The sequence below is a fragment of the Daldinia vernicosa genome (assembly GCF_022497035.1).
Source record: "Daldinia vernicosa strain CBS 139.73 unplaced genomic scaffold F5Y00scaffold_3, whole genome shotgun sequence".
Taxonomy (NCBI): Eukaryota; Fungi; Ascomycota; class Sordariomycetes; order Xylariales; family Hypoxylaceae; genus Daldinia; species Daldinia vernicosa.
This window is the reverse complement of record NW_025953919.1, coordinates 1-13199: the sequence shown is the minus strand read 5'-3', so window position 1 is coordinate 13199 and position 13199 is coordinate 1. Positions and strand designations below refer to the sequence as shown.

The 13199-nt window shown below is 29.5% G+C and overlaps 2 protein-coding genes and 1 non-coding gene across 3 annotated transcripts; 2 read left to right on the top strand and 1 right to left on the bottom strand.

Moving 5' to 3' along the window:
• Positions 1–78: 78 nt before the first annotated feature.
• Positions 79–2806, top strand: F5Y00DRAFT_270527 (P-loop containing nucleoside triphosphate hydrolase protein; the record flags this gene model as incomplete). Its single annotated transcript, XM_048012628.1, has 3 exons — positions 79–274; positions 347–1959; positions 2114–2806. The coding sequence occupies 3 exons, from the start codon at positions 79–81 to the stop codon at positions 2690–2692; spliced, it is 2388 nt and encodes a 795-aa protein (XP_047869241.1). The 3' UTR covers positions 2693–2806.
• Positions 2807–3145: 339 nt separating this feature from the next.
• On the bottom strand, positions 3146–5056 carry F5Y00DRAFT_224356 (uncharacterized protein). Its single transcript, XM_048005990.1, has 4 exons — positions 4074–5056; positions 3851–4023; positions 3410–3801; positions 3146–3357 (listed from the first exon to the last, which is right to left on the bottom strand). The coding sequence occupies exons 1-4, from the start codon at positions 4482–4484 to the stop codon at positions 3326–3328; spliced, it is 1008 nt and encodes a 335-aa protein (XP_047869240.1). The 5' UTR covers positions 4485–5056; the 3' UTR covers positions 3146–3325.
• Positions 5057–5803: 747 nt separating this feature from the next.
• On the top strand, positions 5804–5885 carry F5Y00DRAFT_t11. The gene has a single exon. It is a non-coding gene; the product is annotated as a tRNA-Cys (tRNA).
• Positions 5886–13199: the final 7314 nt, after the last annotated feature.

The following is a 13199-nucleotide window of genomic DNA, read 5'->3' as shown; positions in this document are numbered from 1 at the left end:
GCCAACGCATTCCCCGCTCCCTTTCACATTCTATTTTTCTGATATCACAAACCTCTTCACCCCAAAGACATTCACAAGATGGATGAAAACAGTTCCGTTGCTAGTTTCGAAGAGATTGGCCCCTCTGATAAAGTCTTTGGGCTAAGTGAGGACAAGAATATTGAGAAACTCAGAGCCCTCGTTGCAAAATCAGTCGTCAGTGGTGGCGCAGCCACAGAGACTACTGAGGATGAGGTTCCAGATATCTGTTATGTGCTCCAGTACAAGGCATTTGGTGGGAAGCTTGTTAATTGCAAGTCGTCTCATTGCTAGAGCTTATAACTAATCTTGCTGATAAGATCGACAGTGCGTCGTAGTCGAGAGCCTATCAACATCGAGCTAGATGAAATTGACGGAGGGGGAGCTTCGACAAGAAAGCCTATCCTCGAGATCGTAACCAAAGTCACTACCTCCTATAAGAAGGATAGGCCGCAGGCTGGCCATATACCTTACTCACGTCGTCACCGGTGGGATCCTGGCTTCGACTCTGACATGGATAATGAGTATTCCCATCGCCACGCTCGCGGACGGGAACATGATGAAAATCCTGGGGTGAATATTGTCAATGTTGAAAAGACGTCTATGGTCATCAATTCGATCCATCTAATCAATGCTCTGAGGGCTGTGGTAGAGTATTATCCCAATACGTCCCTCCTCGGAGATACTGTTACTATCAACGCACCATATCACATGCTCGCCCATCACCAAGCAGCACTTGCTCGCTATAAGATCAACCAACCAGAGACCCATGATGATGAATATGCCCATACAACTGCTAAGCACATCGATGTACTCCTTGGTTTTCTCGAGGAAACGTTGGGGACCCGGATTCGTGAAGAAGAGAAGAGACACAATAGTAAAGTACCTTTGGCCACTTTCGACAACCTCTGGGTTATATTAAAGCCTGGAGATATCATTTATGCCAAACACGACCGCCAGTGGACTCCGTTCATTATTTCCAGTGTCACCGGTGGCCCATGTGTCAACGAAAGTAGCGCTCCATATATCGTCCACTGCTGGAATATTACATATATTTCGGAAAAGCTCTGCCGTACCATGCGCGCGTTTGATATCGACCCCTTCAGTGGTGAGGAGGTTATCAAAAACCTTCCCGTCATCCCCGCCCGTTTCTTTCAGGGCGAAAATGGTAACGCCACTCCCGAGGAAGCTATGGCCAAACAAGTTCTACTCGGGAAGAGAGCCTGGGAACTTTCAAAAGGACCAAATCATATGCTTTATAACGGGCTTCTCGTTGAGAAGGAGCCTGGCTTCGACCAGGATTATCCAAGCGCTACAGGCTACATGGAAGGCCGTGTTATTGTTGACAATATCGGGTTCTCACACTACTCCCTTGATCATCCGAGGGGAAATATCTGCTCGCCACGAGCACGCACTCCCCCACATAGTCGCCCGCCGCCGCGCAAAGATCAACTACCTTATTTCGCCCCCAAATGCGCCTGTAATGCTTGCACTAAAGCAAATCCAAAGGATGTTCTGAGCCCATTCGCTATATTCCAAGATCTCGACCCAGCCAGCGACTCGCCACCAGAAATCGACCTCTACTATATAGTCTTGAGTAAGATCGTCTCCGGATTCATACTCCGGGATCGACGCTGGGGTTACTTCAACGTTGAGAATCTTCAATACGTCGAGTTTGACATGGAAGCCTTCAAGCATCTCGTGTTAGATGACGAGGTAAAGCTTACGGTTCGGTCACTCATTGGCAGGTTTGCCAGTACCCATGGTCGGGTCAGTCCATGGCCAAACGACTTCGTCAAGAACAAGGGTCAAGGCCGGATCTTCCTCCTCCACGGACCTCCAGGCGTAGGTAAGACTTGTACTGCCGAATGTGTTGCAGAGCTCACCTGCCGTCCTCTGCTGTCGCTCACAAGCGGTGACCTTAACACCGATTCTTATAATGTTAGTATTCAATTTTTCTCATTCTCATATAAAAGAGTGTCAGACCCGCGAGTTGCCGAAGGCAGTGGTTTATATGTTTCCTTCTATATCCACTTCGAGCAAAAAAGAAATCCGTCTTCATAAAAATATCTACTAACCCTAGATCGTGGATTAGGTAGAGAGGAGCCTCGATTATTTCCTGAAACTAGGTGAACGCTATGGTGCCATCGTACTGATCGATGAGGCCGATGTGTACCTCGAGGCCCGACACACATTGGACATATCGCGGAATGAGCTGGTTTCAGTCTTCCTACGAGCACTTGAATACCACCGAGGAGTATTATTCCTAACGACAAATCGAGTACAGACGTTTGATTCGGCCTTTACGTCACGTATCCACGTAGCCTTGCACTACAAGCCACTGACGGAGGCTGACCGAGAGAAGATCTGGCTCAACAGCTTTGAGCGACTTGAACACGATAGCAATGGTAAAGTACATATCAGCGTAGCGATGCGCGAGTACGCTTATGAGAGCAATGACGTACAGAGCCTGCGTTGGAATGGCCGCGAGATTCGCAACGCACTTCAGACGGCCGTCGCGCTTGCGGAGACTGAGGCACTTGAGAATAACAAGGATAGAGCCACAGTCACTGACAAGCACCTAAGGGCTGTAGTCAAGATGAGCCGCGGCTTTAAAACCTTCCTGCGCCAGCAGAAGAAAAAGAGGGATGATGACGTCGAGAACGACGATTGAGAAGAGGAACTTGAGGATGGCGGAAAAGGCCCCGCTGTTCATGACAATTAATTGATGGCATCCTATCTATTTTCCTCTCAGCCGCTGAGCTGTAAGCACTTATGATGATTCAACACGAGGGCCTAACTTGGCTATGTTTCTGTGTTATTAATTCCGTGGTTGGCGGGAATTCCATATCAGACTGGAATGAGTTACGATTTTTCATAGCTTGAAACTTGAGAGCCAGAAGCCTCTTCATTCGCTAAGTCTTGAACTTACCCCTAGTTAGTAAAACAAGCTCACCAGATAATATATTCCAATAGAATGATCCTTCTTACATCTCAACCGTCGTGCATGTCTCCACCAACTGCGATGCCCCGTCCAAGACACTCGGAGTATTAGCTCTAAACGCGTGATTCAACTACACAAGTGGCCAATATTACAGCATTCACATAAGTATCATTGATGGCATCATGTATCAAAAGAGTGTTGCAGGTCATATGACGCGGGGCGCCGGTTCTAAATAACTATGGGCTCTCTCGACCAAGGCTGGCCATGACCCAATGGATTTATAAGACGAAACGAACGAGCCTCTACTTTGAACCACGGAGAGTCGCCGCTGCTTCCTATGAAATCTTTATCGGTATACTCCTCTTACATCTTCATACCCGGAAGGTGGTCGAGCCCTATAAACAGGTCAGTGTCTAGGCATTGTTCTTAGAGTGATTCAAAACTTACATCCGTCGGTTTCCTCGCCGACCATGTCAGGGACGGTGCACTGGTTGGCCACCGCCATGGTTTGCTTCGTGATGGAACCGCAGCCATCATAGAAGCATTCGGACTTGTTCATGGCGCGCTGCAACGAGTCGCCTTTCCAGCCGAACATGTAGTCAGCGTGAGTGCCGTATCCACTGCTTCCTTCGAAACTCCACACGAATGGGTTAGGAGTTCCTGAAGGCCACATGCTGTTGAACTTGGTGGTGTCCCAGACGGTCTCGTAAGTTACTTGGGGCATCCGGACGGGGTGCGATGCCGGACACGGCGGAGCATTCGTGAAGCCGTCATACTTGATGGTGTTGTACATGTGAGACTGGTGGTCGGGGCTGTCAAGGTTCTTGCCATCCCAGCATCTGATCATTGTTATTATAAGCACCTGTTTCAGGGTAGTGAATTACTAACGCTGGGAAGTGGTGGACAGCGAAGATACCGCCCGGGCAGGGCCTGTCGGGGAAGTCCACCATCTCCGGACCTCTGTTGAGGGTGGTCTGCAGGCAGTTGTATCGTAGACCAATGTGACCCTTAGCCTGCTCGAGGGAGTCGGTTGTCGGGCTGCCAACCGTCATGCGGAAACCCTGCAAATTATTAAAATCATAAGCTGCGACATGTCATCCAGGAGACTTACCGGCGGGAAAGCCGTGATGGGCTGGTTCCTCAAGTTGTCGGTAGAGAAGTCGTACGGTGTATAGTAGATAGTCATACCACCCTTAGTACCAGGTGCCAGAGCAGCATTGTTGGTCACCGGAACTCGGTGATAGCTGCCGTTGGTCGGGTGCTTGAAGTATAACACAGCAGTCCAGTAGTTTGAGAAGTCCTCGGACATCTCACAGGTGGTGCAGGTGGCCCTCGCGCCAACATCGCCCGTCATCGTGGCGTTGAAGGCGTTTCCGCCTACGATGTGGTGAACATGGGCCGAAGGGTTATTACCAGGCTCGACAACAGGGTCAAGACGCTGGGTGGTCAACGATGAGCATCCAAAGCGCAGACCAGCATGGACTGGCGCAGCGAGCGCGAGTGCGATGGAGAACGACTTCATGTCGGCGAGTGATTTGCCTTGGCAGCAGAGACGTGCAGAAGTAGGCGAACCAAACGAAGCAGATCTCAAAGCCCGGTGCCCGGTTAGCTCTTATAAGTGCGGTTCTGCACTCAAAGAGTCGTGAAATCTCATGTGTAGCCACTTATCTCTCTGCCCGCCCAATCTGACTAGAACTAATATATTCCTATACATACTGCATGTCGCGGTAGTTGAAAGCCTACACTGTAATGGAGGCAAAGTGATATAGATCGTCCCCATGGGGGAACCAGGTCTCATCCGCATTACTATAATTATTTTGCCGGTGACATGGGTATCTAATTTTCACATGGAATAAGTGGCAAGTAAGATTCTTTCCCAGCCCGGCAAATATACCGAGTGGATTCTGTGTCGCCGGCAAAAGTCCTCAAATAACCCCTATCACTCACTCTGCACGTAGGCGAGCACAGCTGCCGCTAAAGCTTAAATTGATTTACATCACCCTGCGTCCCAGACAGTTTCTAAATTACTCAACGAATTATAGAAGGAAGACGCACATTAATATTTGTGAGGCGAGGACATAAACATTGGTAAGCAGGATAACATTAGGGGTCCAAGATGGACCCCGTACCGGTTAACCCAGTCATAAGCGAGGAGAGTATTTGAAATAGTGAAAAATAAAATAGGGACATTAAGGGAAAGGGAAAGGAGATAATAGGTAGAATGTGGACGGATGGAAAGTATTAATATATTAAAGAAGGACACGCACCATTACGGTACTTCATATCGCTACTAACGAAACTCGATGATAGGAGTTGTCACTTCAACGAGGATATTATTCAGTATGGGTATGGCTGCCAGATAATCCTGCTGTACGCAGTGTTACTAAAATGGATGTCAAATAGGTTGCCGCTATCATGAGAGAGATTTCACTTAGGGCTGCTTTTCTTTGGCTTAATATGAAGACCTCCAAGGAGCGGCCTGGGGCACCAAATGTTGCTAAAGCCCTCTTGTATAACACAATATTTCTCTATGGTTAAGGCCTTTGGGGACCTAATAGAAGCAGTTGCCACAGTCTAGTATGATAAGGTAGGTACCTAAGTTCGATGATTAGTACAAGTTTCACAGAGGGATTCTAGGTAGTTACTATGATTATATCATGTCGGAAACTAATCAATTAAACAATGAAATATAGTATAAGGGATGCTAGTGTTTTCTTTACCTTGCTATTGGAATTTTTTACGTGTGGATTTAACCAAAGAGACCCACCAAAACAGCTACAATTTTATGTTGTGGTTAACTATATATTGTGGAATAATGGGGCAAATATTCATCAATTCGGAGGACCGGTAGCTCAGTGGTAGAGCGTGGGATTGCAGTTCAGCAATCATCCTAAGGTCACGCGTTCGATCCGCGTTCGGTCCTTGGAAAGTTCTTAATTTTTTGTAAACTTTTTACTTGCATTTGCTTACACATTGAAAATTTTTAAGTTTTCACAACTATTTACTCCAGCATATTAAGCCGTGCGTGAGTAAAAATCATAGAACCCATTTAAAAATTATTTAATTTTATTAAATGGACACTCCCGGGCCGGGCTGTTTTTTAACGTAGCCCCGGAAGGCTTAATGCTATTATTTCCTGTAAGGGAGACTTTCGGCCGATTTTCGCTACTGAATTTATATCCGCCATGAATCCAAGTTAAAATCTCGGAAATGCGATGGATGCAGTCCCGAATGAAGGCAGTTGGAACAATCTACCTGCGGTCGCGTCAACTTTCGACGACGTCAAAGCCGCCGGTTTTAAGACCGTGAAGATCCAAGGTTAAAATACTATAATCGTATATGATGACAATATAAATGCGGCTGACCAGAATACCAGTGACATATGTAGATCATATCGCGAGGAAATCTCTTAACTGGTTCATAGGAGGCAACCCCGCTGGCTTGCATAATAGCTTTAAGTTTACGAATAAGCCAGGCAATTAATTTGATTGGTTAAATCCTTAAGTAGCCGTTTAGCCTCGCCGCGCCGGGCGGTTACACAGGTTATATAATAACCTTTTTTAACCACGGTTTAAATTTTCGACCTTATATCTTTTTTATTTTAAGTAACTTTAAATTAAAATTAAAAAATCGTTTAAAAAAAAATATTTTTTTTAATTATACTATTTTTTAATTAATTATAATTTTATTTTATTTTTTTAAAAGATTTTTTAATTTTTAATTTAAAACTTTTATAAATATTATTTTTTTATATTAATAATAATATATTAAATAAATTAATTAAAAATATTAATATTAATACATTTTTATTATAAATAATATTTTTATATAAAAAATAATTATTAATTTAATTATTTAAATAAATTATATATATTTTATATTAAAATTAAAATAAAGTTAAATAAATAATATAAAATAAATTAAATAAATAATATACGGGATTATTATATACCGTTAAATACCTCGCCTTTTATATAAATTTTTTAATGTATATTTATATTATTTAATAAGTTTTAATCATTTTACTTTTTAATAAATACGCGTTTTTTTATTAATTAAATTTTACACCGCCCGTTTAATAATATTTTTATCTCGCACTTTATTTTACATTTTTTTATATAACCTTTTATTTAATTTAATTTAATCAATTAAATTTAATTATAATATAAAGTTTATACGTTTTATTATATTACTTTTACTCGGTTATATACGTTAATTAATTAATTATTAAAAGTTAATACGGTTATATATAATTATTATAAAGTAAAAAAGTTAAAAATAAAGTTTAAATATATATATATATATATATAAAGTTAATTAATTAATTAATTAAATAATTATATTATATAAAGTTAATAAATAATTTAATAAATAATAAGTTTAACAACGTTATTATAAATAATATATACGTAATTAAATGAATTATATAAAAAATATAAATAATATTTATACGATATTTACCGACTTTATTATTCATATAATTATACGGTATATATTATTTATTTAACCCGTTTTATATTATTTATTTAATTTTACTTTAAAATTAACTTTAATATTAATTATAATATAATAATTATAATAAATATTATAATAAATATTAAAATTTATAATTTTATAATAAAATATTATATAAATATAAATAATTAATAAAATATTTTAATAATTAATAAATATAATTAATAAAAAACTTTTAATTTTTATAAAATTAAAAACTTATTTTATATAAATAAATTAAATAAAAAATTATAAATAAATAAAATATAATAATTTAATTTATTTTTATAATAATTTTATATATATTTTATAAAAAATTATATTATTTTAAAATTTTAAATTTAAAATTTTATATATAATAAAATTATATTATTAATAATATTATTTAATAAAAAATAACATTAATCATATAATATATTTATTATTACCCGTATAATATACGAGATATAATTTTAAATAATTTAAAATCGTTTTTTATAATTAACTTTTAATAATTTTATAAATTTTAATTTAATTTATATATAATTTATATTATAATTTAAATAAAAAAATAACGAAAATTACGGTTTAAAATACACGTGATTTAAATTAATATTAACTCGAATACGGTTAAAAATATAAATTTTAATTATAATAATTATAATAAAACTTTTTTTAATAACTTTTATTTTATTAAATTTACGTTAACACGTTTATATGATTAATCATTAATTAAACCTTAGCTTTTTTAACTTATATAAATCTTTTAATAAATTACATTTATTAAAAGATTATTTTAATACATTAAGTTCGCAGTTTAATCTTATAAAAAGCCCATTATATCTTTTATAACCACCACACCTTTTATCTTTAATAACTTTACAAATATGGCTTTAATAAATCCCGGAAAAGTCTTAAAATTTAAATAATTAAATAGTTAATATTATAAAAAAAAACCTAGAAGTTTACCTATTTATTTCGTAAAAATATAACTATTTTCATATAATAAATTAAAATAAATTAATAAGTATTAATAAAAAAGTCATTTTATATACATAAATGCTTACTTCTTTAATATTTCAACCAATTCGGAGCCGAATCACGTGCAACTTAAACCGTATTTTTACCCATTTTATTATATAAATTTTAATATAATTTATATTTAATTTAAATAAAGATTTATAAAACTATTAAAGTAAAAGTTAAAAAAAAAAAAAAGAAAATAAAGTATATACCTTACATATTATACGGGTAATAATAAGCATATTATATAATTAATATTACTTTTAATAAAATTATAAAATAATATTAAAAATTATATAATTTTAAAATAATATATTATATTATTTATTATAATAAAAAATAATTAAAAAATTATTTAAATTTTAAATAAATTAATAAATATTATAAAAAATTAATAATAAAAAATTAATAAAAAATTAAATCGATTAAATTTAAAATTATATAAAAATTTAAAAAATTTAATATTAAAAAAATTTAAATATTATAATCCGTCGGAGACATTTTTTACGTTAAAACTCTTGGAAATTATTATGCGAAATTAATAAAAAAATGATAAAAAAATGATAAAGAAATAATAAGTAATTAATAAGTAATTTATTAATAAATGATAAAAAAATTAAAAAGAAATTTAATGTTTTCGATAAATTCTCACGTGCGAGTTTACGAGCACGTGAAAACGCTTACGCGAGCTTATAAATACATGCGTTTTCTTAAATTTTAAATTAATTTAAAAATATAATAAAAAAATTAATAAAAAATAATATATAAAATAAAAATAATATTATTTATAAATTATTTTATTAATTTTTTTAAAAAGATTATTTTTTAAAATAAATATAAATAATTAATAATTAAAATTATTAATAAAATAATATGGTTTTATTTCGTTTTATAATAGTTTTAAAAGTCTTATAATTTAATTAAAAAATTAATATTTAAATACGTTAAATTTAATATATTAAACGGTTATTAAATTATTAATATAAAGTTTTAAAACCTTTTATATAATATAAAATTTATTATTTAATAATATTTTTTTATTTTTTTTAAAAAAATATTTTATATTTATATAATTTTAATATTATTAAATGCGTTTTATTATAAAGATTATAATAATATAAATAATAATTATAAAATATAATATATTAATTAAAAAAAGTAACATTAATTGTATAATATACTTATTATTATCCGTGTAATAAAACGAAGTACGTATTTTACTTTTTTTTTACTTTTTTTACGTTTACTTTAATAACTTTACGAATTTTAATCCGATTTATATATAATTTATACCATAATTTAAGTAAGAAAATGATAAAAATTAAGGTTTAAAATGTACGTGATTCGGCTTTAAATTGGCTGAAATATTAAAGAAGTAAATATTTATATATATAAAGCGACTTTTTTATTAATATTTATTAGTTTATTTTAACTTATTATATAAAAACAACCGTATTTTTATAAAATAAATCGGTAAAAATTAAGCGTTTTTTTTATAATTTAAGCGATTTAATTAATTACTTTTTATACCTTTTTTTAAATTATTTAAAGTTATATTCGTAAAATTATTAAAGATAAAAAGTATTAAAATTATAAAAGATAAAAGCCATTAAAGTAAAGCTTATAATAATTATTATAATTAAAATTCATATTTTTAACCGCATTTAAGTTAATATTAATTTAAATTACGTATACTTTAAACCGTAATTTTTGTTAATTTCTTATATAAATTATGGTATAAATTATATAAGACTTAAATTAAGATTCGTAAAGTTATTTAAAAAAAAGTGCGAAAAACGATTTTAAATTATTTAATATATACCTTATTTTATTATACAGGTAATAATAAACATATTATACAACTAATATTATTTATTAAAAAATATAATATACATATTATTATTTTTAAATTATTTAATTTTATATATAAATTATATGTTATTATTTAAAAATTACTTTATTTATTTAAAAATTACTTTTTTTATTTAAAGATTATTTTTTTAATAATAATTTTTAAAAATACGGTCGTATATTAATATAATTAATATTAATTAAATTAAATTAATTAAACAATTTTAAAAATATATAAAAAATATTTAATAATTTTAATTTTTTATAAAGTTTTATAAAATTAATAAAATAAAAAATGGTTATGTTATTTTATTAATAATTTTAATAAATAAATATATGTATTTATTATAAAAAATAATTTCTTTAAAAAAATTAATAAAGTAATTTATAAATAACATTATTTTAAAATAATATATATAATAAAAAAAAAAAGAAAATTAAAATTAAAAAAAATAAATTTAATTAATTTTTTAAATAATAATAAATAATTTATTTATATTATTATTTATAATAAAAGTTTTTTATTATAAAATTATAATTTAATGTTTTAAAAATTAATTAAAAAAAATAAAATAATATTTAAAAAATTAAATATTAAAGAAAATAATATAATTAAAAATAATTGCTTTTTTAACTTAATTAATAAAGCATTAATATCCGGGTTATATTTTAATTAATATTAAAGTTATGTTTTAATTTTTTTTAAAATCACGTAATTACTTCGTACTTTTTAATTAATAAACTTTTACCATTTTAACTTTTTAACATATATATATATTTATATATATATATATATATATATTTACCTTTTAATTTAAATAACTTTATAAATTTATTAAAGTTTATTTTAAAATATATATTATTAAATAATTTATAAAATAAAAAAAATAATAATTTTAATCGTATTATAATAGTTATTTTATTTAATTTATTACGTGAAAATTAAAATATATATAATATAAGATTTTAATTATATAACACGATTCGTGTTATTATATACTTTTAATTGTAAAATATTTATTAATACATATAAAATTAAATAAAATAATTATTATAATATAACCGAGATTATTATTTTTTTAATTTTATAAATTATTTAATAATTTATATTTTAAAATAAAAAAATATAAATCCGTAAAATTATTTAAATTAAAAAATTAATATATTAAAATTAATATATATATAAATGTATATAACGGTATATTTAAAATACGTACTTTATAATAAAAAGGTTTTAAAAAGTTTAATTAATTAAAAAAATGCGAGGTAAAGTTATATAACCGTAAAAATACGTATTATAATTTAAATATTAATTAAAATATAATTTAAATATTAATATTTAATTAATAATAATTTTTTTAAATTAATATTTTTATATAATAATAATTTACTTTTAATTAATATAATTATAAAAAAAACGTAAATAATAATTTATAATAAAATTAATTAAATTTTATATTAAATAAAAAAACCATTTAAAAAATATTTTTAATTAATTAATATATTAAAATATTTTAATTTTTACTTTAAATTAATTAAATATAAAAAAAATATAAATTTATTTTATTATAATAAATTAAAAATTACTTATATTATTATAAAAACTAATAAAAAAAAACTATTAAATTTAAAGCAACACTAGTCGTGCAATATGCCCATTGCTACCCGTGTAATATGCGGGGTATAGTCCCGGGTAATTTAAAATCGCTTTTCGCACTTAACCTTTAATAACTTCACGAATTCTGGTCCGATTTATATATAATTTATACCATAATTTAAATAAGAAAATCAGCAAAATTACGGTCCAGGTTGCACGTGATTCGGAGCAGTATTGACCCGGATGCGGCTAAAAGTATGAATTTTAACTATAGTGGCTATTGTAGGGCCCCTTTTAGTGGCCTTTATCCCCTGTAATCTCAACACCTTTCATCCTTAATAACTTTGCCAATTCAGCCCCGATGAATTTCGAAAAAGCTTTAATATTTAGATAACTAAATAGCCAAAATTATGAAACAAATTCCAGATTTTTACCTATTTATTTCGTAAAGATACGGCTATATCTATAAAATACGCTAAAATAAACTAGTGAAAACCACTGAAAACACCACTTTGTACATATAAAAGCTTACCTTTTCAATATCTCAGCCAATTCGGATCCGAATTACGTGCACCCTGGATTGTAATTTTGCTAATTTTCTTATATAATTAATTATGTTTTTTTGAAAAGAATTGGACCAGTATTCGTAAAGTTATTAAAGAAGGTCTTAAAAAAGGGGTAGGTAGTTACGCGTTGTGGCGGGTACGTACCCCGTTTTACTGCACGGGTAGCAATGGGCATACTGCACGACTAGTGTTGCTTTAAATTTAATTATAAATATTAAAAATAAAATAAAAATATTAAATATTTTTATTAAATTTTAAACATTAATAAATAAAATATATTAAAATAAATTTTAAAAAAACTTTATAAAAATAAAATATAATAATAAAAATCTTTTTATTTTTACGTTTAAATAAAAATTATAAATATAATAATATAAAAATATTAAATTATTTATAAATTAAAAATAATTAATTATTATATTTTTTATAATATATAAGTATTATATTTTTAAATAAGTTAAACTTTTATTTAAATTTAATAAAAATTTTAATATATTTATTAATATTTTAATTAAAAAATTTAATAATAACTTTAAAAATAAAATAAAAATTAAAGATTTTATAAATATATATAATATACGTAAAAAAAGCACGGTCGTAATAAAAAAAGTTATAACCGAAATAATAATTAAAATAATAATAATAATAATAATAATAATAATAATAATAATAATAATAATAATAATAATAATAATAATAATAATAATAATAATAATAATAATAATAA

Excerpts from the sequence above, each read along its gene's own strand:
- F5Y00DRAFT_224356 (XM_048005990.1), bottom strand. The coding sequence starts at position 4,484 with ATGAAGTCGTTCTCCATCGCACTCGCGCTCGCTGCGCCAGTCCATGCT. Across the intron at positions 4,024-4,073 it reads CCATCACGGCTTTCCCGCCG|GGTTTCCGCATGACGGTTGG; the intron begins GTAAGTCTCCTG and ends AATAATTTGCAG. Across the intron at positions 3,358-3,409 it reads CGGCGAGGAAACCGACGGAT|GGCTCGACCACCTTCCGGGT; the intron begins GTAAGTTTTGAA and ends ACCTGTTTATAG.